This window comes from Meriones unguiculatus, chromosome 11 (assembly GCF_030254825.1).
Source record: "Meriones unguiculatus strain TT.TT164.6M chromosome 11, Bangor_MerUng_6.1, whole genome shotgun sequence".
NCBI classification, from domain to species: domain Eukaryota; kingdom Metazoa; phylum Chordata; class Mammalia; order Rodentia; family Muridae; genus Meriones; species Meriones unguiculatus.
This window is the reverse complement of record NC_083359.1, coordinates 17,628,926-17,654,304: the sequence shown is the minus strand read 5'-3', so window position 1 is coordinate 17,654,304 and position 25,379 is coordinate 17,628,926. Positions and strand designations below refer to the sequence as shown.

General features: G+C 47.9%; 1 protein-coding gene across 2 annotated transcripts in view; it reads left to right on the top strand.

Moving 5' to 3' along the window:
- The window catches only part of Fstl4 (follistatin like 4), a 395,011-nt gene that overhangs the window by 363,109 nt on the left and 6,523 nt on the right, over positions 1-25,379 (top strand). The window contains exons 9-15 of one of the 2 annotated variants that reach the window (XM_060363729.1): positions 7,057-7,218; positions 7,538-7,672; positions 8,837-8,863; positions 10,222-10,340; positions 10,655-10,804; positions 17,967-18,074; positions 25,123-25,232. In XM_060363729.1, the coding sequence (XP_060219712.1) occupies positions 7,057-7,218; positions 7,538-7,672; positions 8,837-8,863; positions 10,222-10,340; positions 10,655-10,804; positions 17,967-18,074; positions 25,123-25,232 (811 nt within the window). The remainder of the gene's footprint in view (positions 1-7,056; positions 7,219-7,537; positions 7,673-8,836; positions 8,864-10,221; positions 10,341-10,654; positions 10,805-17,966; positions 18,075-25,122; positions 25,233-25,379) is intronic. The other variant, XM_060363730.1, reaches the window with a different exon arrangement.

Below are 25,379 nucleotides of genomic sequence, written 5' to 3'. Positions count from 1 at the left end.
AAAAAGCAATGACCAGAAGTCTCGGGCTTAGCTATTGGCCTCAGTGAGACTGAAGTTAGGAGAACGCATAGTTAGGCGTTCACCCAGCTCCCCAGCGGGCTCAGTGACTCCTGATGTTGGATGGTTTCCAGGAAATAGGACTGGGTCACTGAAGGAATCTTCCAGAAGTAGGGGACAAAGATCTTTGTGGGCTGTGTCTTAGACCTGAAGGGGGGAAGCCCTGTGGAAGAGACTAGAAGGCTAAGAAGGCCCCAGTTATTCTCAGAAGGCTAAAGTCTCCTGAGGAAAAAGGGGGACATTGGTAGTGACATCAGCCCATCCTTTCCACCATCTACCCTACACTTGAGGATATGAAAGATGAGCCTGAGCAGCTTGGGTGGAGTTTAATCCAGCTGCCTAGCTGAGCTGTTGGAGGTCTGCTTTGGTCCCTTCCTGGCCTGGCAGGAAGATGCTTAGGAAATCCGTGGGATACAGGAGAGACTTGGAGGAGGCTTTAGATTTATCTTAAGCTGCTTTTAGTCATAGCTGGTAGACACTGATGATCAAAACTAGTGGCCACTCGCAGGACCTCCAGTACATTATACAGATGGGGAAATGAAGGCCCAGTGAAAATTACCATCCAAGATATAGGATGTTTCCCCCAGAGCCATGCTGCTCCTGAGCTGTTTGGTAGCAGAGTTGGGATCCCTTACACAGACTGGGCTACCACCATCATCTTCCGGGATCCCCAACTTCTGTGGCTGCACAAAGGAGCCCTTCCAGTAAGCCACAACCCCCCACACAAATTATTAGTATAACTTACCCCTGGCACAGGCTTCCAAAGATGAGGCCTGAGCGCTGACATGATTTATAACTTCCTGCAAAGTCCCTGCACTGCTTTCATGGGAAGGAGCGAGAACTTTAGACATCAATGATTAATCCATTAAATTAAAAATACCTTCGACCTCCCCACAGTTCAGACAAGTGGTGATTCATCCCCGAAACACAGTAATCATCTCCAAATCTGCTTATTACTCCAGTTCGGTACATTTGTGACTTCTTACTTAAGAACACGCTTATGCTGCCTAAACCTCTGCAATGGGAGACGGTTCTCAGAGAAAACGTCCCCTTGTGTTAGGGATACGAATGGGGTGTGGGTGGGTAGTGGGTGTCGGCGTGTACCCCTGCATGTGGAAGCCAGGGGTCACTTTCAGGGCCATTTGTGAGGAGGCACCTACTTTATTGTTTTTGAGACGGAATCTCTTCTGGCTTGGCAGTTTACCCCATGACCCCAAATTCCTGAACACAACTTACAGCCATGTGCCCTGCCCCTGTGTACATATACACGCCGGGGCACTGTAGTCCTGCCAGCCCATCTCCGAGCCTCATTTTGGCTATACTCCCCTTCTCTCCCCTCCATCCCAGCTCCATGAACTCCTCAGTTTCCCAGAGTTACCCTCTTGGTTCTACAGTAAACTGCCGTAATCCTCCATGAGCCGGTGGGTAGGGGCAGGACCAGAGATACTCTCCTCTCCTCAGCTCCTGTTCTATCCTGAGCTGCAACATGGCAGGCAAAGCCTGGCCTCAAGCAGCTTCACCAAGAACAGTGTCCTGCTTAAAACTCACCATCTGCTGAGGATGAAACTAGCGTGAGGACTTTTTAAGAAGCCACAGTCCAGTTGGGTAGGTGCTTAACACCCGCCTATGGAACCTCCCCTATGGGTGAGGCCCAGGCTCAGGGTGAGCACCTGGTCTGCACCCACCCAGCCCTGATCCCCACAGTCACAGCTTTGGCCATACCCACTGCCAGCTCTGTAGAGTCTACCAGGACAGACAGGCCCTGAGGAGAACCCTGGGCTGTGACGCATCCACATGGGGCCTTGTCAGAGTAAAACAAAGGTGCCCGCTTTCAGTAGCATGGTAAGGATAACCTTTTCTTGTGTCCCAGGCTACTTATCTCCCAAGTCCTAACCCTACCATGTACTTGTTCCATTTGCTGGGAAATGCTCTTCCCTCCCTCTTACTACGCATACCCCAGCTGTTCATTCAGCAAAATCAACATGCTTTGGCATGCCACATCCTTGTCGGGGTATGGCAAGGGGCAAAAGAAATTTATTAAAGAAAGGAAAGAAAGGAAGGAAGAAAAAAAGGAAAGAGAGGAAGAAAAAAGGAAGGAAGGAAAGAAGGAGAATCAGAGGAAATGTATGTGATTTACATAGAATGGTACGAGAGAGATCAAGAGGCTAGTGTTGATGAAAGATGGTGGGGAGGTCAAGGGCGACCTCCAATGTTCTGGCAAGGGGCATCTGCCCTTTACTGAAAGGAGAGGTCAGATGGGAAAAGGCTGGTCAGGAACTCCTCGGGCCATGACCAATGTTTGGGGTCCACCAGACAGACACCCTGTGGGGTGGGGTCAGATGGACATCTAAGTCTACTTTAAGGGCAGGGGGTGAGTTGGAGGGATGCCTTTCAGATGTGCCAGGAGAGGGTGTCGAGTCAGTGGATGGGTTAGGCTAGCAGAGGGTGGAGACCTGCCAGAATTCCAGCAGCCAGAGCCAGGGTTGTGAGGCAAAGCCAGCTGAGCCGGTGAGAGGGAGAGGCCAGCGGGAACTAGGAGCAAAGCCCGGGCCAGGTGGAGACAGAAGCTTAGAGAGATCACTCAGCTGTGTGGTGCGGTGCAGACAGGGCAATGAGGAGTGCTGAGTCAGGACCAGCACGTGTAAGCCACTGTGACCCGGAGAAAAGCAGTTCCTACGGGGTGGCATGACACGATGTCGTTCTGGGGACAAAGAACAAGAGAAGAGCCTGGTGAGCCCCACTCAGAGGGTTGAGGCAAGCTAACGAGGAAGGGGCGTTAGATGTGGGGCAACAGGTCCCTCTTCAGTCCTTCTCAGGCTCCCCTCAAGGAGAGTTGTCTTGCCCTCAAGGAGACCTCGAGGTGGGCAGAGCGTGTGAGGGTGTGGGTGTGGGGGAGGAGGATGTCCTGTCCCATCCTACCCCGTACCCCACCCCTCCCCATGGAACATTTAGTGCCTTGAATCTAGGCTTGTGTTTTTACTGAGTGACTCATCCTACACCCTTGACTTTCAGTCAGGTGTCCTTTTGTTCTAGAACACTGTCACACATTTTAGTTTAAATTTACTCCCAAATTGGTCTGAAAAAAGCTCCCATCGCAGAACAGTGCCCACAGGCCCTGGGTGGGGCTCGGGGGAGGGGAAAGAGGAGTGCACTTTGTGTGTGATCAGATAGATGATCCTGCACAAGTGTGAAAACTTCTCAGTCCACAGCACATTCCTGTCAGAGGTAAGAGCAGAGGCCAAGGCCAGTGTCCAGGGCTGGTACCGGCCACTGCGGGAGCCAGTCCTGTTCCTCGTGTCTCTAGTTCCCTGGACAAGCTCTAACACAAGCATCTCTCCTGTAGGAGGGAGTGAGGCCTGCTAGGTTCTGCTCCCCAAGGCTCCCCCAGGAAGTGACCCTCACACCCGTTTCCTCACACCGAAAGCTTCACCGCGCATCAAGGGACTGAGGCTTACTGCTGTGGGCACCATGCCTGATACCCAGCCAGTATTTCGTAGCTGTCAGCTGCCCAAAATTGAATTGACAAAGCCTTGCAAAATCAATCAACGTCTTTAGTCAGGTGTTAGGCTCAAAGAAGAGGAGCCCCTTGTCCCCCTAGTCGGTATTGTGCTGCTCTATGATATCTTGGTTTAGCAAAATGACAAAGAACAATGTCATTTCTCGGTTTCCCCAAGCCATGAATTGAATTTTTTTTTCTTCCTAGATAAACTTGGAATTATTCTGTCAAGCCCCAATGGATCCATTTTAATTGGAATTAGATTAAGTCTGTGGGTTAATTTGTCAGATCTTGTGACAATGGGAAGCCTTCCTAATCAATGACCTCCTTCTCATTATTATTCTTTCTTTTGCTGTTGGTAAGATTTTATAGTTTTCATCACTTGGGTCCAGTCTGGTTGTAGGTCTGGTCTATTCTGATCTACAAGCATGCTGTTACTTTGGGATGTTTGGTACTGGCTCTATATTGTTTTCATCTTAACCATCTTTTTTTTTTTTTTTTTTTTTTTGTCTTGCATCCTGGAGTACAGCTATCTAAAACATCATTTTTCTCTATGATATGGTTACAATCATAAATGTCCCTCTAAGAGACTAGAGAGAGAGCTCAGAGTATTTGCCTAAAGACCAAGGCTCTAGAACCCACAGCAGATGGCTCACAACCTCCTGTAACTCCAATTCCAAGGGACCTGATGCCCTCTTTGGGTGTCAGAGCATGTCTGAGGGTACTATTTGCACATGGTGCATAGAGAGACAAGCAGACATTTAAATGAATATAAATTTAAATATTTTTATTTTAAAATGCCCCCATGGGTGTTCTGAACATCTGGCCCTTTTTGTGGTTTTTAAGGCCATTTGTTATTTTGTTATTTTGAAGGCCAGAGAGCCTTTAGCCTTTAGTGGGCTTGGCTAGTGGAAATAGGTTGCTGTGTGCCAGGCTTTGAACTTGATACTCACTTCGACCAACCACGTTCTCTGCTTCCTGGTTGGTCACAATAGGAAGAGTCTCAGCCGCAACAGAGAGAGAGCCCCACGCATCACCGTGCCCTCCCAAGAGTGGTGAGCTGAGATGCCTTTGGTGTTTCTGCTGGGTGTTTGGTCACGGGGATCGGAGACACGACATCATCCTTTAGTGTCTGCGCCCTTCGTGTCTTGCCTAGACCACACCAGTGCAGCATCTGTTACCCAGTGTTGCTTCCTATACTTTCCCCCTTTTCTTTTTCCTGAAAGGATTGGTGCTGTTCCTTCTTTTTGTAGACATGCTCTTCACTGTAGAAAGAACTCATTGTTCTTATGAGGCTCGTATACTCACACACCAAGAAATGGGGGTTGGGTCTATTTAAAAGGCTCTGTTGGTGTCTGGTAAGAAAATCAAATTATTTTCTTTGGCCACCTTTAACTTTGGCTTGATTGTTTCCTAGTAGAGACTAAAGCATACTGTACTCAGAGTTCTGTTATTTTTGTCATGGATGTGTGACTCTGTTCCTATGTGAATACGAGTGAAGGTATGTAGAGGTCAGAAGACAACCTCAGGTGCCATTCCTTACATTGCACCTGGCTTGAGGCAGGCCTCTCCTTCACTGATGCTGCCCCATGAGCATCTGGGGCTTCTCCTGTCTCTACCTCCCACCTTGCCTCAGGAGAGCTGGGTGGGATTACAGATGCATGCTACCGAGTCCAGCTTTCTATAGAGATTCCTGGATCTGAGGCTAAATCCTCACACTTATGCAGCAAATACTTTGTCCGCGGAGCCATCTCTCTAGCCCAGCGAATTCCTGAAATGCCTGCTATACTTCAGTGGCTAACGGTGTTTTATGATCCCGACTTACGTAGGGCTGTGATGGTTTGAATGAAAACCCCCATAGGCTCAGATATCTGATCACTTGGTCCCAGTTGGTGGAACTGTTCGGGAAGGATAAGGAGATATGGCCTTACAAGAGGAGGAATGTCACTGTGGACGAGCATTGAGATTTCAGAAGCCTGCGCCATTCAGTTGGCTCTCTCCCCAGCCCCCTCCAATTCCTGTGTAAGATGTAAGCCCTTAACCACTGCTCCCATGGCATGCCCATCTGCCTGCTGACACATTTCCTGCCATGGTAACTGTAGATCTTTGATGGCTTGATCTGGGACAGAATCATCCTGGATTCTGCTGTAGCCTGGGACTCTGCCCCCAGAACTTGGAGCAGAGAGAACCAGGGGGAGGTGGCACAGACAGCTTACTCTTGGGGCTCCCCAAGCTTAGTTTGGATTTCCCCCCTTTCCTTCCCACTTCATCCCGGAAGGCAGCCAAGGCAAGCCTTGAAACTCTAGCTGAGTTGATAATGATGCTAAACAAACTGCTCAAGAGTGTCTATAGCAATTGCAGATCCATTGCTCCTAATGGGGCTAGAGTTTCTCTTTTGTCCTTTGTCCACTGAGCATGGACCACCTGGATGCTATCTGACTCAGACGCCATCATCAGTGCCAAAGGCTCCTCCTACATAAGTATCAAGTTCTCTTTGCTGGCCCAGAGACAAGTCTCTCATCTCAAACACCAGGATTTCTCCCTTTAATGGAGAAAAAGGAGCTTCCACATAGCACTAAAAAAAAAATTATTATTATTATTATTATCTGCTTCAAGAGGAAGCCATCCCCTACTTTCTACAAGGTCTGTGATTTGTTTAATACTCAAATTTGTTTACATAAATGCTCAAATCCTATTTTAAAGTATATGGAGTAAAATGCATTAACACACATAAGCCCTCGTGAATGTGGGACATGATAGTGCTTTAATTTGCCAGGGACAAGCAGGGGAACTAACTCCCCCCTCCCGAAATCTCCAGTTCCCCTAAAGTCCCTCCCCACGGCCTGCCCTTGTAAGAAGGACCAGTGTGCTGTGGAATGTGCCAGAAACTTGCCTACCCATGCTCATCTAGACAATGGGTCAGGACGTACACCCAAGCTGCCCATTAACCACCAGGGGCCAGAACTGAGTCACTCCCCAGCCAATGGGGATGCGTCCCTCCTTCACGCAGGCTCTAGAGAGCAGAGATGAAAATGGCCCACTGGAAAATCGATGGGCTTCCCCGGAGCCGTGATGTAATTAGCAGCCCTGCCAGTCAGTGCCCAGAAGTGCTTCTCGAAACATTTCCTGAAAGAAATTAAGGCCCTGTCCAATGGCCTTCCGATAACAGGAATAACACATCTGAATTTCACTCATTCGGGGATAAATTCCAGCTGCTGTTGCTCTTTACCTGCCGCAGCTGAACGGCGTTAAGTATTTGGATGTCTTTCTGATCAAACTCAGAACAAGGGAGGAAGCCGCGAATTACAGGGTTTCACACCGTATGTGCTTACGGCCAGTGATGGTCCGCTTTACAGCCTTCTCCCTCGGCGCTTGGGTTGCTAAGGATGATCACTGTAAACTGGCTCCGAGGCCTCCAGAGTCACCCCTCGGGTTCAGGGTTTGACTGCCGGCCTAAGACGATGTGTGGGTTGGTGCTGACTGACACCGATTTTCACCCACAGTGCCACCAGTCATCCGAGTCTATCCAGAGACCCAGGCTCAAGAACCGGGAGTGGCTGCCAGCCTGCGGTGCCATGCTGAGGGCATTCCCATGCCCAGAATCATTTGGCTGAAAAATGGCATGGACGTCTCAGCCCAGATGTCCAAACAGCTCTCCCTCTTGGGTAAGAACCGCACACGAATCCCAGGACAGGAAGTGAGAGGCAAGATCATGGCTGCGCCTGGCCTGTTGAGAGAAGCGGAGGTCCCCTGGTGACTGGCCCTCACAGGTCTCGTGGGCATCCAAGAGGCCGTTGGCCAAAATCCAGGTCACCCTCTGTATTTCAGCAGTCCCAGGAAGGTTGGCTGTCCCCTCCTCCCCAGCCACACCCAAGGACTGTGTTTTAGCTCACCATTCTTCAGAGATCCCGAGAAGGTGGTGGGGAGGGCCCGTGGAAGGGGTTTCCCCCGAGACCACCGCCCTGAGCACTGTCCCCTCCACAGCCAATGGGAGCGAACTCCACATCGGCAGTGTTCGCTATGAAGACACGGGGGCCTATACCTGCATTGCCAAGAACGAGGTGGGCGTGGATGAAGATATCTCCTCCCTCTTCATTGAGGACTCGGCTAGGAAGACCCGTGAGTCCCCTGTTGGCTCTGAGAGCCTTGCTGAGCTCTATGGGAGAGTTAGGGGGGACAAGAGAAATGCATTAACTCTCCAGGGCCATCGGTCACCTCTAAAGGCTGTTTCCTCTGTACCCAAAGCTAGGTACCGATGGCAACCTTGGGCAACCTAGACAGCGCTGAAAACATAGATAAGAGAAGTCTCTGGTCAGGACACAGAGCCCAGGGCCCCAAGGAAGCCCAAATGTCCCCAGCTCTGCTCCTACCTCTTATTTGATGTGTGACTGGAAACTGAGTCACAGACGCCTTCATGCCACCAAGTGCTCCATCCAGTGGCCTGAAAGCTCGCGAGTACAGACACGGCTGTCTGTACTCTTTACAGTTACGCTTCCTTTGATCTGAAATTCCAGAAATGAACCCCTTACAACTCTTAAATGACTTTAAGGGTTCTTTTTTAAAAGTGGGCCTGTGGGGTCTAGAACCTTGAAGCAGAAGTTACAGACGGTTATGAGCTGCCTGATGTGGGATGTTGGGAACTGAACTCTGGTCCTCTGGGAGAGCATTGTATGCTCTTAACCAGTACGTCATTTCTCCAGCTCCTTACATATCTTTTTCATTACAATTATTTCATTATAATTATTATCTTGCATTAATAGTATGTGTGTGTGTATGTGCGTGCGTATAGGAAGAAACAAGCATGAATGGGGTCTAGGACTGTCTATGATGTAGCCTGGGTGCTGTTCAGTCTGTCCCACTCAGTCAGTCTCCAAGCTAAGCCCTAACCACTGAATAAGAGAATGTTCTTCCTCCGAGAGTCCTAACTGAAAATCGGCTTCCTGAAAGGACACAGGAAATGAGGGAGAGATGTTCCTCATTTGTTATTGCCCATGGAATCAGGGAGGGCGGGGGTTAGCTGCTGGGATCCTGGGACTCCATTTTAAAGCTTTATTTAGAAAGAAAAAGCATTCTGAGGCCCGGAAGCGCCCACATGGGTCCAGAGCCGTGGGCTGATATGGTTGCTGGACCAGTGAGTGATACAGATTCTTCAGGTGATGATTGGGTCCTGGAATATTCCTCAATGAGTGAAGCACAACAGTGAAGGTTTGACATTGTCTTTTTTCCTTTTCTTTTCTTTCTCTCTGGCTATCACATCACTGCTCTAATTCTCGGCCCCTGCAGTGGCAAACATCTTGTGGCGGGAAGAAGGTATTGTGTGTGACTGTCCTGTGTCATGCCTATAAACACATGTGTTCTTGGTTCCAGTGGGCCACCTTTCCCTGAGCCACCCACAGCCTTGTAGAGCCTATGTCCCAAGAGGGGTGGGGGAGGGGTCACAGTCAAACTGCTGTGGCACACACATGCACAGAGCCAGCTCAGTCTCCTGAGCACTGGGCACTGAGCCTGACAGTACGCGTGAGGGACAGGGGCCATTAGCAGGGCTGCTGGCTGTAACCCTCCATGCACTCTCTGCTCCTCAGCCACCATGGGCACTCCTCTTGTGCCCTGTCTTTTAAGCAGTGGTATGCTACTATCCAGGGGATGCTGCAGAAGGACTCAGGTTTACACAGTGGAGACTTATAAGGGAACACAGGTCTAGGGACCAAAGGCACACTGAAGTCACCTTAAGAGTATAGGGCTGGTGGGTATTATGTTCAGACTAACGATAAAGACAAATCGCATCTCACACCTCAGTGGTTAAAAGCTATGCCCTTCTCTGCTGATACCCAAGTCCTAGAGAGGAGGGAACACATCAGCCGAGAGGAAGGGACTGCTGGCCTCAGGCCCTTCTCAAATCCTAGTAGGAGAAAGGCGTGACCTGACAACAGCAGCTAAGGAAAATAGAGCCTTTTTGGCGCCCTGTAGCAAAAGCTAGCTTTCAACAGAACCTTCTAGGGAGTAGATCTGGAGGCTGGGTCTCCTGTGAGGTTGATTGTGTGTTGAATGAGTATTGACTCTCACATTCCCACGCTGACTGAGCACGGCGCTGCACTCAGCAGGAAATGTAGCTGCATCTACAAACCCCGTGTGGGCTCCATTAAGATGTCAATCTTGTGTTGGCTCTTGTGGTGACTGACTTTCAAAGCAGCCCAGAGGGGCTGTCCCAGAGTCTGTGTTTCAACCCGAGGTTTGTCAGGTGGGCCATTCATGCCAGAGGCATTTTGACATGGTGCCTCAATCACTGAGATGCTGTGGAGCAGCACTGAGACACGTGTATTATAGCTAGCTCCATACAATTCTCCAAGTGACAACTAGGACTGGCCACTGAGATCAAGGTGCTCCCCAGCCTGGGCATCCTTGAGGGACCGGGTTCTGGCAGCAGGAACCTATCTCCCTAAGCAGGAGGTACTGGGTCCTACAGAGTTGGTGACAGGTTGTATTGGTTCCCAGTCTTTGGGACATGTCCTTCCAAGGTCCCATCTACCATGAAGAAATATGGTGGACTGGCTGTCTAATCCCGCCCCACCGGGAGCGAATGTTCCGCCTCTACCATGCTGCCTGCCATGCCTTGTGTGATCCTACCAGTGGCTGGAAGTCCATGACCACACTGGGTTCCCTCCCTCCAGGCCTCAGCGTGGGAAACATGTTCTACGTCTTCTCTGACGATGGCATCGTTGTCATCCACCCTGTGGACTGTGAGATCCAGAGACGCCTGAAGCCTACAGAGAAGATCTTCATGAGTTATGTGAGTTTCTGTAGCTGAGGCAGCTTCCGTATCATGTATGGTCAAAATCCAGAATCCATGTGGAGGATGGGGAGTGGGGAGAGGGAGAGAGAGACTGGCTTTTCTTCAATTCCTGTCATTATATGTGGGTATGGTGGCAGGCTATGGTGAGAGTTAGGGGCATGGCAGGGCTTGCATGCCACATCCTATGTATGAACCCCAAAGAATTTGGGAAGAGAGGAAAAAAGGGATCCGAGAGGGTTAATGGCTAGGGATCCTAAAGATGTTGAAATGGGGTGGAAGATCAGATACATGGCACTCTTGTCTCCTAACAGGAAGAAATCTGTCCTCATGGGGAAGGCGGTGCCAGCCAGCCATGCCAGTGGGCATCTGCAGTCAACGTCAGGAACCGGTACATCTACGTGGCCCAGCCAGCACTGAACAGAGTCCTTGTGGTCGACGTTCAAGCCCAGAAGGTCTTACAGGTAACAGTTCTTAGAAGAAGTGGAAAGGCTTGAGGTTGTGGGGCTATGTCTGCTCTAGGCACACGCTCCAACTCTCCCCTGTGAGAAGGGCTCAGCCTGGGGAGAAACGCTATCAAGTGTGCTTTGCTGTATGTCCAGCACTATTATAGACGCTCAGAAAGCCATGAATGAGTTCACTGGAAGCCCCGGCATGAGAGTCTAGTCAGGGAGGCAGAACCGAAAGTGGAATTTCAGGGCTCTGTAAGGAGGAAGACCGAGGAGCTGTAAGACTACTTGAAATTGATTCTCACTCTGGAGCTAACAGAAGAAGCTAAGACCTGAATGCTGCCTAAGACACAGACTGTGGGCACAGCGCACAGTGATGAGGGAAAGGGATGGAGGAAATGAGCTTAGGGGTAAACAGAAGCCAGCCCCTGGAGGGTCCTGGAAGCCAAGGAGGCTGGGGAGAAGAGAAAGCCACCAAAAGGTCTCTAAGCATCAGTACAGCTGCTGCCTTAAGAATGGCAGGAAAGTAGAGCAGGGACGGAGTGGAACTTGTTCTGGGCACAAGATGGTGGCAGCATCAGAGGGACATGATGAGAAATTGGCAGATTCATTTTATTTTTATGTGTATTTGCAGCTTTATGTATGTGCACGTGATCATCAGATCCCCTATAGCTGGAGTTACAGACAGTTGTGAGCCACCTGATACAGGTACTGGGAACCTTGCTTCGGTCTTCTAAAAAAGCAGCAAGCACTCTTAACCACTGAGCCATCTTGCGAGCCCTCCTAACAGTCTTTCTATTTGGGTTAAATGTAAGGCTTGAGAGGAAAAGAAAGGCATCACATGGTTCACGCCTTGGTTAGCCTGAGTATAGAATGGTTATATCATTTATAATATATAACAGGTTAAATAATGGCCCCATGACATTCCATCCCAAAAATGTTGCCTTACATAGCAAAAGGGACAGTGTAGGTATGGCTAAGGGTTTTGCAAGTCAGGAAATTCTGGAAGATCCAGGCAGACCCTGACTGCAATCACAAATATTCTTGTAAGGGAGAGGCAGAGGATGATTTGGCTACAAATGAAGTCAAAGATGCTAGGATTAAAGAAAGTTGCTGCATTTCAAGGCCAAGGGTAGATTAAGTTTGAAATGGTCTCAGATATTTAAGTATATATGTCAAGTAAACAGGTCTGAAGTCAAAGAAAAGATCAAGGCCAGAGCTGTCAAAGTGCGTATCATCACCCCATGGCCTGATGAAATCTAGAAAACTGGCAGACACCATTCAGGGTATGCAGACAGAGAAGTGATAAAGGATGGAAGCCCAGGCTCTCCCACATTTAAAGATCAAGAAGCAGAGAGACAGCCAAGAAAGACATCTCAGAAGGAGCATCCTGCAAGGTGGGAGGAAAACCTGGGGCAGTGATACTTCAACAGGCAGAGAGGGTCTCAAGACAGCATCAGTGGTCCTGATGTCCAGTATTGCTTTGGACGTTAGGACGTCTGGGAACCGAATTTCATCTTACTGCATCATAGACCACCTCAGTGAGAACAGCTAAGATGACAACAGTCAAGGCAACCCTGGGGGAGGGGCTGAGGTGGGAACGGAAGTGTGTGGATGGGGGATACAGGCAACTGTTTGGAGGGGTTTCAATGCAAAACCAAGGGTATAGAAATGAGGAAGGGAAGCCCAGGCCTGGTGGCACATGCCTTTAATCCCAGCACTTGGGAGGCAGAGGCAGGTGGATCTCTGTGAGTTCAAGGCCAGCCTGGTCTACAAAGTAAGTTCCAGGACAGCTGGGGCTGTTACACAGAGAAGCCCTGTCTCGAAAAAAAAAAAAAAAAAAAAGAAGAAGAAAGAAATAAAGAAATGAGGTAGGGGATACCAAAGGAATGTTTTCAAAGAAATGTTATTCCAGATTGTGTATGCTAATGCTAATAACTGTTTCTACACTCCTGCTCTGTGAGCTCCAATACACACAGGTCAGAATACCAGCCACAGCCAAAAGAATGTTCCTCCACTAGGTGCAACTTGGCAATACAGAGGGCACTAGTTAGGTTACTTTTCTGGTTTGTTTTTGTTTTTCAGTGAAACAGAAGGAAGATTATCCGGGGCTGGAGGTTTGAGGGGAAAGGGGAAAGCTCCGCAGGAGATGGGATTGAGCAGGCACAGAAAGCCCACTGAAGCAGTGTGGCTAGAAGCTTAACCTGAAACCTGTTAGCACAGTCGCCTCTGTCCTGCCTCTGTAAATACCCTGAGTACAAAGGACAATCAATATAGCCAAAGCTGTGGGGTTTATTTCTGGTATTTGCAACAGGTTTTCAGTTTATCCTTTTGGAACTGATTCCTGTGGTCAGAGAACACACTAAGTAATACTCGTCTTCTGAAGTATATACTGAAGCTTACTTTAAAACTGAGCTCATGATCAGCTTTGATAAATGTTTCATGTTTCCTTTACGAGAACATGTATTCTGGTATTAGGCGTGCTGTTTAATGTGTCATTTATGTCGAGTTGATTCATTGTGCTGCCCAGATCTCCTTTCCTAGGTGATTTGTTTTGTCTGCTGAGGGGTGTTTTTAAACTCCACTGTGGCTGCAGAGTTAGCTACTTCTCAAAGTTCTATCCACTTTTTCTTTAAGATTATAGTCTCTTCCTAGGGGAAAGTTGTTTTTGTTTTTTTCCTTACAAAATATCATTCTTTATCTGTAGTAATGCTGTGAATCTGTTTGTTAACAACATTGGTATAACTAAATCATATTTTAGTTAGCATTCTCTTGCTACAATTTTCCAGCCTTTTATTTTCCGACCTTTCTATTCCTTATATTTAAGACGTTTTTTCATAACACTTAAGTTTTATCTAGTTTAACTAGTCTCTTACTTAAAATATTTGGTCCGTTCATATTTAATATTATTTGTGTAATTGAGTGTTTCTACAACCTTACCTTTTATTTATCCTGTTTATGTTGCTTTTTTCTCATTTTTTACTTGCTTTTGGCTCTAACAAATATTTTTATTTTATTTCTTCTCTATCATTTATTGAAGATGTACTTATGTTATTATAATCATAGTAACTACAACACTCATCCTTACACTGATAGTAACTCATATAAATTGCTACTTATTGTCTTAGCTTCCTTTCCTGCAGCTGCGCTAAAACACCCTGACAAAAGTGCTTAAGGGAGAAAGGCTGTTATTCTAGATTATAATCTGTTGTTGCGAGGAAATCAGGCACAACGCTGAAACAACCAGTCACGTCACATTGGTAGTAAAGAGCAGAGAACAGTGAATTAGTAAATATACATTAGTGCTTAGCTTACATTTTCCATTCTTCAACAATCCAGAATCCCCTGCCCAGAAAATGTTGCTACCTACAATGGGAGGGACCTCCCACCTCAGTTAACATAGTCGAGATAATCCAACATAGACAAGCCCATCTCCCTAATAATGCTAACTTAGGTCAAATAGGAAGTTCAACATAAGCCATCATTGCTTCATTTCAATAATCACTAATTTCTTTAATAGTCTTCCTGTCTTTTGTATATTTGTGGTAATTAAATATATATCATTGATACACACATATATGAATATACACACATACACAGATAATAACTGATGTTTACCTTTATAGTTCTCTTTATTACTGAGGTAGGTGGTAGTTGTCTTGACATCTCACTCCACAGGTCAGGCCAGCCTTGAACACACAGTCCTCCTGCCTCAGCCTCCAAAGTGTTGGAATGGGGTCATTTTTATTAGTTCTGTAGTATTGCTGGAAACAGATCTCAGTTTTGTTTGAGATTATATATATATATAATTTCTGAATAATTCTGGATGGCAGTTCTTTTCCTTCAGCATTGTAAGATACCATATCTCCCTCTGCTGCTGGGCCAACCTTAGTTTCCCCTCTCTTTGTATTTGTACTGAATATTTGTTAGATGGGAAATTTATCGGTGGTTATGTCTTGAAATGTTGTGCTGTCTGGTGCTCACACTCTTCTCAGGACCCCATCTTTAAAATGTTTTGCCTTCCCAGTATATCACACGTCTCCTCCTGTTTCAGTGTTGTGCGTCCTAGAGTATGTCTTTCAGTTTACTAATCCTACCTTCTCCTGAATCTAATGTGGGTTTGTCTGTTTATTATTATATCAGATGATTCATTTTTACCTTCAAATTTTATGTTTAATTCCCAGCTTCCTATAAATTCTCACTCGTCTTTTTATGACCCATTCTGTTATGATTTTGAATAGTAAAAAAGATATCTGCCTCTTGAAATGCCTAGTGATTTCTTTAACCCAAACATTCTACATATTTTTTAAGTCGTAAAGTCTTTAAATAGCTGTCATCCATCAAAAAGGATTTGTCCTTTCCTCTGCTCAGTGGGAAGAGTAGCAAGTAGATCATTTTAAAATTTCTCAAAGGCCAGGACTGCTCTGCCATCCCCTAATCCTGAGGCTTTTCACTCAGGTTCCTGCCCGACTTCAGCACAGTGAGACTATGGAAAATCCCATTCTGAATTTAATAAACTTTTGGCTTAGCCTCTTCAGCTGCCTCTTTCATAGCACTGAGTAGGAGCATGAAATCTTACAAGAAGGGATTAGGCAGAAAGGGAAGACAGTGGCTACTGTCTAAATGCCTAGGAAATTTTGCAGTGAAGAGGGCAGATGAATGGGACGTGTACCAGAGGAGGAATGTGGGAGAAGGATCTTTAAAGAGAACAATCAAGAAACTGACATCCTAAGATGGCCGCACTGCCATGGGATGGAAAGCTCTGGCAGTGGCAGGTACCAAAACCTTTGGTAAATGTGTTAGGTACTTGTCTTGTTGCTGTGAACAAATGCCTGACAAGACTAAAGGGTGTATTTTGGCTCGAGGTTTCAGGGTCAAGTCCGCAGCCATAGCAGCATGAGCCTCCAATGTGAAGTGGCTGGTCATATTGAGTCCACAGACCGGAGGGAGAGAGATGAATGCTAGTGCTCAAAATAAGTTACCCGCTTTCCCTCTTCAGTCAGTCTTTGGTCCCGTCTGTGGAAGGTACAGCCCACAGTCTTCTCTCCTCAGCTAAACTTCTCCAGAAACACACTCACAGACACAACTTGAGCTGTGTCTCCTGGTGGATTCCAAAACCCAGTCCATAGGAGAGTGAACACCAACCATCACAGTAATGAAAGCAGTGGTCAGGAAGCAGGGAACACGCTGGGCTCACATGGGCGTTGGAAAGCATTTAGAGCGTCTCCTCGGGACTTCTGTGTGTTGGAGGTATCAGCTAGAACAAGAGTGAAGTGGGGCTTCAGTGATAGCGGGGAAGAAAGGAAAACATTTCAGGACGGCGCTGAGTGAGCAAAACTACAAGTTCAGTTCTGCACATTAGGATGGGGCCTTCAACGGGTTATTAGAATCCGATACCAGTGGAAGGATGTGAAGGATGTAGATGGGTCAATGAAGAAGCTCTGGGACATGCCAACTCTCAGTCGGGAGGAAGTGAAGGAGGGCGTGGAGAAACCAGGAGGTCAAATGGAGTATTTCTAAAAGGGGATGGTGAGCACGTTAACTCCTGTAATGTAAAGCAGAGGGTACTGAAGTGACCCCTACCTCTCAAGGAGGTCTACGATACCTCACTGCAGGGATGGAAGTGGAAAATGAGAAGTAGGGGGCTCAAGAGACAGTTATTTAGTGAGGTTTGGGCCACTGTGGACAGAGATGGTCTGGTTTTTTTTTCCCCCTCCACCTCACTAAAAAGGCCAAAATGTAGATGAAACTGAAATTTCAGAATTTATGCTAATGAGTTATGAGAAGTTATGGTGGTCAAGAGAGTGGAAGAAAAGCCATTGAACCCATGGAGAAACTGGGGCTTTGGGGCATATGATGGATAGTTTTATGTCAACTTGACACAAGCTATAGCCACTGAGAGGAAGAAACCTCAACTGAGAAAGTGCCCCATAAGATGGCGCAAGCTGCCTGTAGGCCATTTTCTTAGCTGGTGATCAATAGGGGAGGGCCCAGCCCATTGTGGGTGGTACCATCCCTGGGCTGATGGTCCTGGGTTCTATAAGCAAGCAGGCTGAGCAAGCCAAAGAGCAAGCCAGTAAGCAGCATCCCTCCATGGCCTGTGCATCAGCTCCTGCCTCTAGGTTTTTGCCCTTGTTGGGTTCCTGCCTTGACTTCCTCTGATGATGAACAGTGCTGTGGAAGTGTAAGCCCAATGAACTCCTTTCTCCCCAAGTTGCTTTGGTCATGGTGTTTCGTCACAGCAATGTAATCCTAAATAAAACAGTGTTCATTCATATAGATTTGAAGACATCAAACCTGGTAGCCAAATGGGCAGAAAAGATGGCAGGAGAACCTTGTGTCAGAATCTGAGCATGGGGGCTATACTGCCCAGTGGCATAACCATCAAGGAACAGTTTTGTAGCATGCAACTATACTGTGGAGCTGGAGAGATGGCTCGGCAGTTAAGAATGCTTGCTGCTCTTGCACAGGAGCCAAGTTTGGTTCCCACCACCCACGTTAGGAGGTTCACAGCCACCTGTAACTCCAGCCCCAGGAGGGTTCAAAGCCCCCTTTTCTGACTTCCACAGTCACCTGAACTCACATGCAACATATACATAATTTTCAATTTAAAAAATAAATCTACGCTATAAAAAGGAGAAAACAGCATGCTGCTGCCTGATGCTGTAGTCTGAGTGCTGATGGATGTGCGACCAAGAGGCTGCACAGAGCAGGACAAAGGTAAGAGGTGGGTAGCCACAGGCAATCTCAAAATCCACCTCACATGACCCATGGGGAAGGAAGGGCCAACTCACCAGAACCCAAGTAGATGCTGAGGGTCCAAGAGGCCCCCAGGACTTCTAGGAAGACTAAAAAGGGACCCCTGGAACTGATTCTTGAGTGGAATTCAGAAAACCTCTGTGTTCAGTCTTCATCCAAGTTGGACCTAGGATACTTTAGGTAAAACATGAGCTTCAAAGAGACAACTCAACAAGTCCTTCTGTCCTCTGAGGACAATGGCCATGGGAAGGCTTCTACACTGGGGTTTCCAATTAGGATTATTGGCAAGGGTTGGAGGCCAGCTTCCTAACTCCCCCTGGTGAGATAACCATATACACATATACACAAACATTCATAAATGGCCATCACATCATCTGTAACCTCAGCCATGACCAACCTGTCACTATTTCTTTTCAAGTCCATAGGTGTGGACCCTCTGCCAGCTAAGCTGTTGTATGACAAATCGCATGACCAAGTGTGGGTCCTGAGCTGGGGGGACATTCACAAGTCCCAACCAAGCCTGCAGGTATGTTGAGCATGTTAAAGCCGACACTCGGCCTAGAGAAGATGCTATTGCTATAAAGTAACTGTCTCATGCTTTTCTGGGTGACCATCTTTCCAAACCATTCCCACAAAGGCTCAGGAAGAGGGCAGGAAACAGGCAGTATTAGTAAGCCTTACCTGTCACCTGAGAAGAAACTTTTAGTTGAGAAGCCTTGTAGACAGATTGTCCCATAGGCATGTCCGTGGGCAAATAGTCTTGTTTATTGATTGAAGTAGCAGGATCAAGCCCGCTGTGGCTAGCCAAACCTGAGCCTGTACCCAAGCCAGCAAGCAGTGGACCACCAAGGTTCCTCCGTGGATTCTGATGCTGACTTCCTCAGAGATGAACTCAGAAGTGCAAGCTAAATATATCCTCCTCTTTCCTAAGTTGCCTTAAGACAGAGTGTTTTAGCACAGCAGAAGAAGAAAACGAGAAATGGCTTCCAAACGATGTTCTCACTAGGCAGTCCACAGAATTTCTTCAACCAGGACTGCTACTGAAAACAATGTAAAATGGCCAAATTCTAATTTCATGACTACTCAGTCCCTACCTACCCCTACCATACCTGATTCTCCTGAGTCAGTAACTCTTGGAGCCAAATAGGATGAGATTCATAAACTAATAGAGCTCAAGGTCGAAACCATAACGTTGGAGGCCACACCCCAAAATGAATTTGGTGGAGACAGACTGCATTGAAGCCGTAGTTCTAACCAATAAACGGGAGCAAGCAGCCCACGTGCTTAAACCACAGAGAAGGGCACCCAGAACTCACAAACAGTTCTGAGATTTGCCCATGGTGCTGGCCCAGCACGGATCTGAAGCCCCCACCCCTGCCTCCATACTCCCCATCCCAGCTAGGGAAGCCTCACACTACCTGGCTGGGATGCAGCTGGCCCTGTAGCTCTCCCCAGGGATCCACTAAGCCCTGTGAAAAAGTCACGTGATACGCTCCTCAGTCCTGCTAAAAAGCAGTACACAGAACCACTGTTGCAGGGGACTCATTCCATGCAAATGAATGACTCGGGCCAATAGGGCCGAATGGTCTCGTAGAACCCACAGAAATGAACGGAGACAAGTCAGTCCTGTTCTCCTCTCAGCTGTTGCTGGACTCAAGGGCAAGATACCAGGCCCAGGTCCGCTGACAATCAAACAAAAGGACGTTATCAAAGGTTCTGGGAGCCAAAATGAAGGTCATTGAGACCAGACTATGAGCTCAGAGTGCTAGAGGGGACTGAATAACTCACTTTTCCCGGCCACCAAATGCCCTTTGAATTTCGGTCTTGAGGAAAGTCCATCACAGCCTGGTAGGTACCACAACAGGGGTGCCTCCTGGGGGTAGCAGGGGGAAGGGGCCGCTGCCCGCTCACACCTCAGTGGGATAGGATGCACAGTATGAACACAAACTCGGGCTGTACACTTCAAGGCCCTCCTCCAGCAACTCATTTCCACCAGTGATGCTTCTTGGTGTCACCAGATGCACATTGCACATCCAAAGCATGGAGGGACAGGTTTCCTGAGAATGCTAAGCATGAAATTCAAGGAGGAAATACCAGAACATGGGTCTTGTTACTAACAATGAACAAAGCTTTCCAGTTTCTAAAACTGCAGTGGTTTAGGGGGGAAAAAATGCATTTCTATGAAGTAACCTGAAAGAAGAAGAAAATCTTCTCAGAAGAGAAAACCTATGAAGAGCTGGAGATGTGGAACAGGATCCCTTAACATTCAGAGAAAGGAAAGTCACAGTTGGAATAGATCAAATATTAAATGTGCTAGCAAAGTACTACTGCCCACCTACAATCCCAGCACCCAGTGAACTGAGGCAGAAGGATGCCCAGGAGCTCCGGGACAACCAAGGTGATGTAGACTATCTAAAATGGAATCAAACAAATGTGGAATATAACTGCCGAGTTAAAAAAAAAAAACTGAAATCATGCAGGTTCAAAGAGATCTAGGGCTGCAGAAAGGGCTCAGAGAGTAAGGGTGCCTGCCACACAAGCCTAACTGCCCAGGTTCAAATCCCTGGTAGCTGAGTAAACATGGAATTAGAGGACTGCCTCCTCAGAGTTGTCCTCTGGTCCCCACACATGGCTCGGGCACATACGGTCATTCTCAAAGAGAGGGCTCTACGAATCCCACTCTAAAGTGATGACAAGTAATATATCTCTTGGCACTTTTTAGTAAAATTCTGCAATTCCAAGAAAGAAAACTCTTGACAAGGAAAGCCCTTTGGGGCTGAACAAGACAAATCCCCATATAAGACCAAAGTCAGGTTGACATTGGACTTCTCACCCACAACCGTAGCCTGAGGGCCACGAGTCACATCCACGTGGTTGGAAGAGGAAAAAAACTGAGCTTCAACACATCTGTCCCAGAGGAAGACGGAAGAGTGTGTGTAAGCACCCAGGGCCCAGCATTAAGAAGCCTGGGGGAACATCATCAGAAGATACTAGTCAAGCATCCGATCAGCCGGACCGGAGACATTACCTCAGTGGAGAGACGGAAGGGAGCACAGCCTTGAGGGGTAGAGCCGGGAGAGGGCTAAGACAGGGCTGAGGCAGAAAGCACATTGAAATGTTTGTGTGCTAAATAATGCTGCGAGAGTTGGGTGCTGAAATAGAAATAATAATATAATAGTAAATGTAATTTATTATAACCAGGAGTGGGTAGAAGCAGAACAGAGTAAAAATGCAAGTCTTTCTTGGGAAAAGAAGGGTGATGAAAACGTTGGGGTGTGACTATCCCATTTCTCCAAATATCTCCTCCTTACATACTTTCCTGCTTTACCTGCATGTATGTCAGTGTGAGGATGTCAGATCCCCTAGAACTAGAATTACAGACAATTATGAGCTGACCTGTGGGTACTGGGAATTGAACCCTGGTCTTCTGAGCGAGCAGCCAGTGCTCCTAACCGCTGAGCCATCTCTCTGGCACCTGCTTTTAATAGGAAGGGGCAGAGATGTGCCGTGGCTATCACTGTCAGCAGTGTGCTTCCCTGGCATGCGTAAAGGCCTGGATTCCGCCCCCAGCACCACAGAAAGTTACACGTGGTGGTGTATTCCTGCAGTGTCGGAACCTGGCAAGTAGAGGCAAGATGATCAGAAGTCCAAGGTCATCTTTGGCTCCACAGTGAATTTGAGGCTAGCCTTGGCTACATGAGAGAGACCCTGTCATTCATAAATAAATAGATAGGATGATCCTATTGGGAATAAAAAAAGAAGAACATTAGAAATAATTTGTCTTTAAGAAATGTAAGCCAAGCCTAGTGACACTGGCCTGTAATCATAGCTACTCAAGAGGGAAGGAGAGAGGGAGGATTCAAGGCCTGCCTGGATGGTAAAGTGAGTTCAGAGCCAGCCTGGGCAACTTAACCCTTAACCTCAGAAAAAGACAAGAAGTGGGGCAGAGAGCTAGCTCAATAGGTAAAGAGCTTGTGTTACAAACACTGGGATCTGACTCCACCGAAACCCACAGCGGGTAAAAAAATCGAAAAGATGGCTAAGTGAGAAAAGACAGTCTTGGCACAAGCACAACCCCTGAATTCCATCCCTAGAGCTCACAGGAGGAGGAGAAAAACTGCCTCCCCAAAGTTGTTCTTCGACCTCCATATTCATTCCTATGCATTCACACACAAAAGTATGTTTTTAAAGCTGGGTGTAGGGGCTCTGAGGAGACTGAAACAGGAGGATTCCTGGGACCCTCTAGCCAGCCAATCCAGTCTAGATGGCAAATCCCAGGCCTTAACCCCAGCTCCCGGGGATCTGACATTCCCTTTTGACCTCTGTAGGCATGCACACGGTGCGCACCCATAGAAGCAGGCAAACCCCCGTGCACATAAAAATAATATCTAAAACATACGTTAATTTGTAAAGGGTAGGTGGGCCATGTCCTCTGGCCCACACATGCCCACGCACGCATTTCTGAGTTAAAGGGACTAGGATGCAACTCCATGCTAGAATGCTTCCCTACTGCACCCAAGGTCCTGAATTCGGTCTCCATTACGGGGGGGGGGGGGGAGAGACATGAAAGAAAAACAGGAGAAATAGAAGGAGGGACCTCAGGCTTGAAACAGCGATAACAGTTGATCAAAGGGATGCTCACGAGACGGGATGTGAGTAGTACCGGGTGAGGTGGCTCCAAGTTTAAAAGCTGTGGGCAGCGGGCGAGACTTTCATGATGATGAATGGCTGTGCCTGACAATGTAACTAAATGCATAAAGCAGTGATTAAATATAATACAGCTTGATCAAAGATGGGCCTGAATTGTACATACCACGTAGAGAAAATAACACCTGAGAAAATCCATCAACACGGACAAGGAGCTGAATTTAATATATAGGAAGCATTTCATCTGGCAGAATTCGTTCACATGCATACAGATACAAAAGTGCATCATTAATCTAAGGAAAGCGTCAGAGGTTTTGTAGAATTACATGTCCCAGGCTGTACTAATCTGATAACTGGAAGGCAACCTGAGTGCCGGAGAGGGGCCTCAGCATCTAAGAGTCCTTGCCACTGGTGCAGAGGACCCGAGCTTGGTTCCCAGTATCCACATCCACACACACACACACACTCAGAATAACCTAATAAGAAAATATCCCTAGATATAGATGAAAAGCTGTGTGTGGCCATGCACACCTACGACCCCACAACTCCGGATGCTGAAACATAAAGATTGGGGGTTCAAGACCAGCCTGGACTACGTAGTGAGATCCCTGTACCCCACATCCAAAACTCAAGTGATGAAAAAAGACTACAGGCACAGACCACGCTGTTGATATTTGTAAAGTGTTGGAAACATCCTACCATCCCTTCTAAATATTCATCACTCAGGGATTTATTACATTTTTCTGCGGTGACCCCACACATGAAGCTCATTCCCACGCTCTCCTCAGCAACCACTTGTGACCACGAGGCATCACCACCAGTTCCCCCGTGTTCTTACCCCAGGCCCGGCTTTTAGTGGCCTCTACCTCTCCCCTCTAAGATGTTACTTCTCAGCTGGCAATGTCCACCTACCTAAGAGAGATGCCCAGCCTTCTTGTCCCCTCCCTCCCATCCAGGTAACGCCTCATGCTGTTGTGCCAGCTGTGGCTCTCTCCGAGGCCGAGCCCACGGAACCAGGGGTCTGTAGAATTAGCTTCAGAGCATCTGTGGGCTCAGCTGTGCTCACAAGAGCAGGGCAAGAAGAACCTTGGGGCTCAGGCAAATAAAGTTGGCCTGCCACGCCGGCTCAGTGGTCCGTGCTGCCGGGCCTGATGAAGCCACCTCTGAATATAGGGTGTCGGGGTGGTGAAGCGCAAGCGACACTGAGTGATGACAGCCTGTAATTTCCTATCTCTACCAGAAGCTGAAGTGACAGGCCTGGTATCAGGCAGCAATTGCACGCTGCCTTGGAACCCTCGGCCACATTTCCCAGGGACTCTCTGCGACTCCGTTTCCAATCCTTGTATTTTCTTAATGCCCAGTTCTAGGAGCTTTTTTTTCCCCCCTGTGGACTTGGCAGGGAAGCATCATCCTGCCATTTGTTAAATAGAAAAATCACAGCAAAATACACTCCGTGTGACTTCAAAAAGAAACCACCCGGAGAGTAGAAATCACAGCGTGGTTCCCTGTGCTCCAGCGTCTTGCCTGCTGACATCCCCCGCTCTCAAGGCTAGTGTGCAGGTACAGAAAGACTCCAGCCTCGAGCCTGCCCGAACAGGCAAGCCAGCTGTTGGGTGTTTTGTCATGAAAGTGAAAGCCAGAAGGCAGTTCTTTTCCTAAAAGGCAAAAGTGTTCAGTGTTTCAAGCTGTGCGCTCAGCAGGCCCATCCGAGACTTTCTTTGTCCTGCAGGCTGCCACTGGGCTGCCGAAATCTAGTTTTTTCTTTTTTTTTTTTCTTTTGTGACTTCCAAGTCCACAATATAATCATTAAAAATATTTCCTCTCCCTAGCTGAGAGTTGAGAATCTGCTTCTTGTCCTTCGAGCTAAAATTGCCTTCGAGCCGGCCAAGCACACACTGTAGCGCAGATCTGCCTGTTTCTGGGCAGCGGCCTAGACCCTACAAGATCAGTGATGGTGTGCAGAAGGCCAACATCTTTTCGTTAAGAAGCAAGTCCCTCTGGCACAGCCAGAGTCACACTACAGGATGCCCTGGTGGTCTGAGTGACAGCCCTGCGGGAGGCCGCTTTCTCTCACCAACTCTGGGGTCTCCGCATTCTGAGAGCAACGTAGGGCAGACTCTGCCAGAAAACCATGCTATGGCTCAGGAGATGGCTCAGTCAGAGTGCTTGTCATACAAGCATGAGGGCCTGAGTTCAATCCCCAGAGCCCATACTTTAAAAAGAGAAAAGAAAAAAAAAAAAAAAAAAAAAAAGCCAGGCATGGTGATACACACTTGTAAGCCCTGTGTTGAGAAGGTAGAGACTGGCAGGTCCTGGGGGCGTACTAGCCAGCCAGCTTAGCCTACTTGATGAGTTACAGGTCAGGTCAGTGAAAGATCTTGGCTCAAACACAGGAAATGAACGGGACGTGAGAAATGATACTCCAGGTTGACTTCTGGCCTCCACTAGCACACATGCAGCTGTGCACATATACAAAACACTAAATATGTCAGCTGCCTAGCATGTCAGGCCTTTGCCCAGAGCTCTCTCCCTCTTTCCCTGAGGTTGTGCAGGGATGAAGACATTGAGGTCCACTGTTAGGAAGCGGATGGAATCTTCCTGGAAACCCCAGCGCCATTCCCTAGGTCCTCCCCCGACCCTCCTGGAGGCTGACAAGAAGCAGACTGCCTGGTCTAACAGAGGAGGGAGTGGCCAGTCTGGCCTTCTCTCCAGTCTCCCCACTTCCTTGCACAGGAAGGACAGATGCCTGATCTCCATGTTGTCAAGAAATGCCCACGTGGCTCTCGTCCCTTCCCTAAGACTAGGGCTTTCCTGCCATCTCTCTCCCCCAGAAGCCCATCTGTGAGGTCTACAACTGAACATACTCATGTCCAGATCTCCGACCCCCTCCTGAATGGCCCCCACAAGAACCCCTCTCTCTGTTACAGGTGATCACAGAAGCCAGCGCTGGCCAGGGCCAGCACCTCATCCGAACGCCGTTTGCAGGAGTGGATGATTTCTTTATACCCCCAACAAATCTCATCATCAACCATATCAGGTAACTGGTCTACCACGCCTCTACAGGCCGTACCCAGCTCCAGTCTACCTGGGCAGCCAAGCCCACGGTGGTACCAGCTCCCCTTTTCTCCCTCCCCCTACCTCGTGGTCTATCTTTGGATAGAGAACCACTCTTTGACACAGAGAA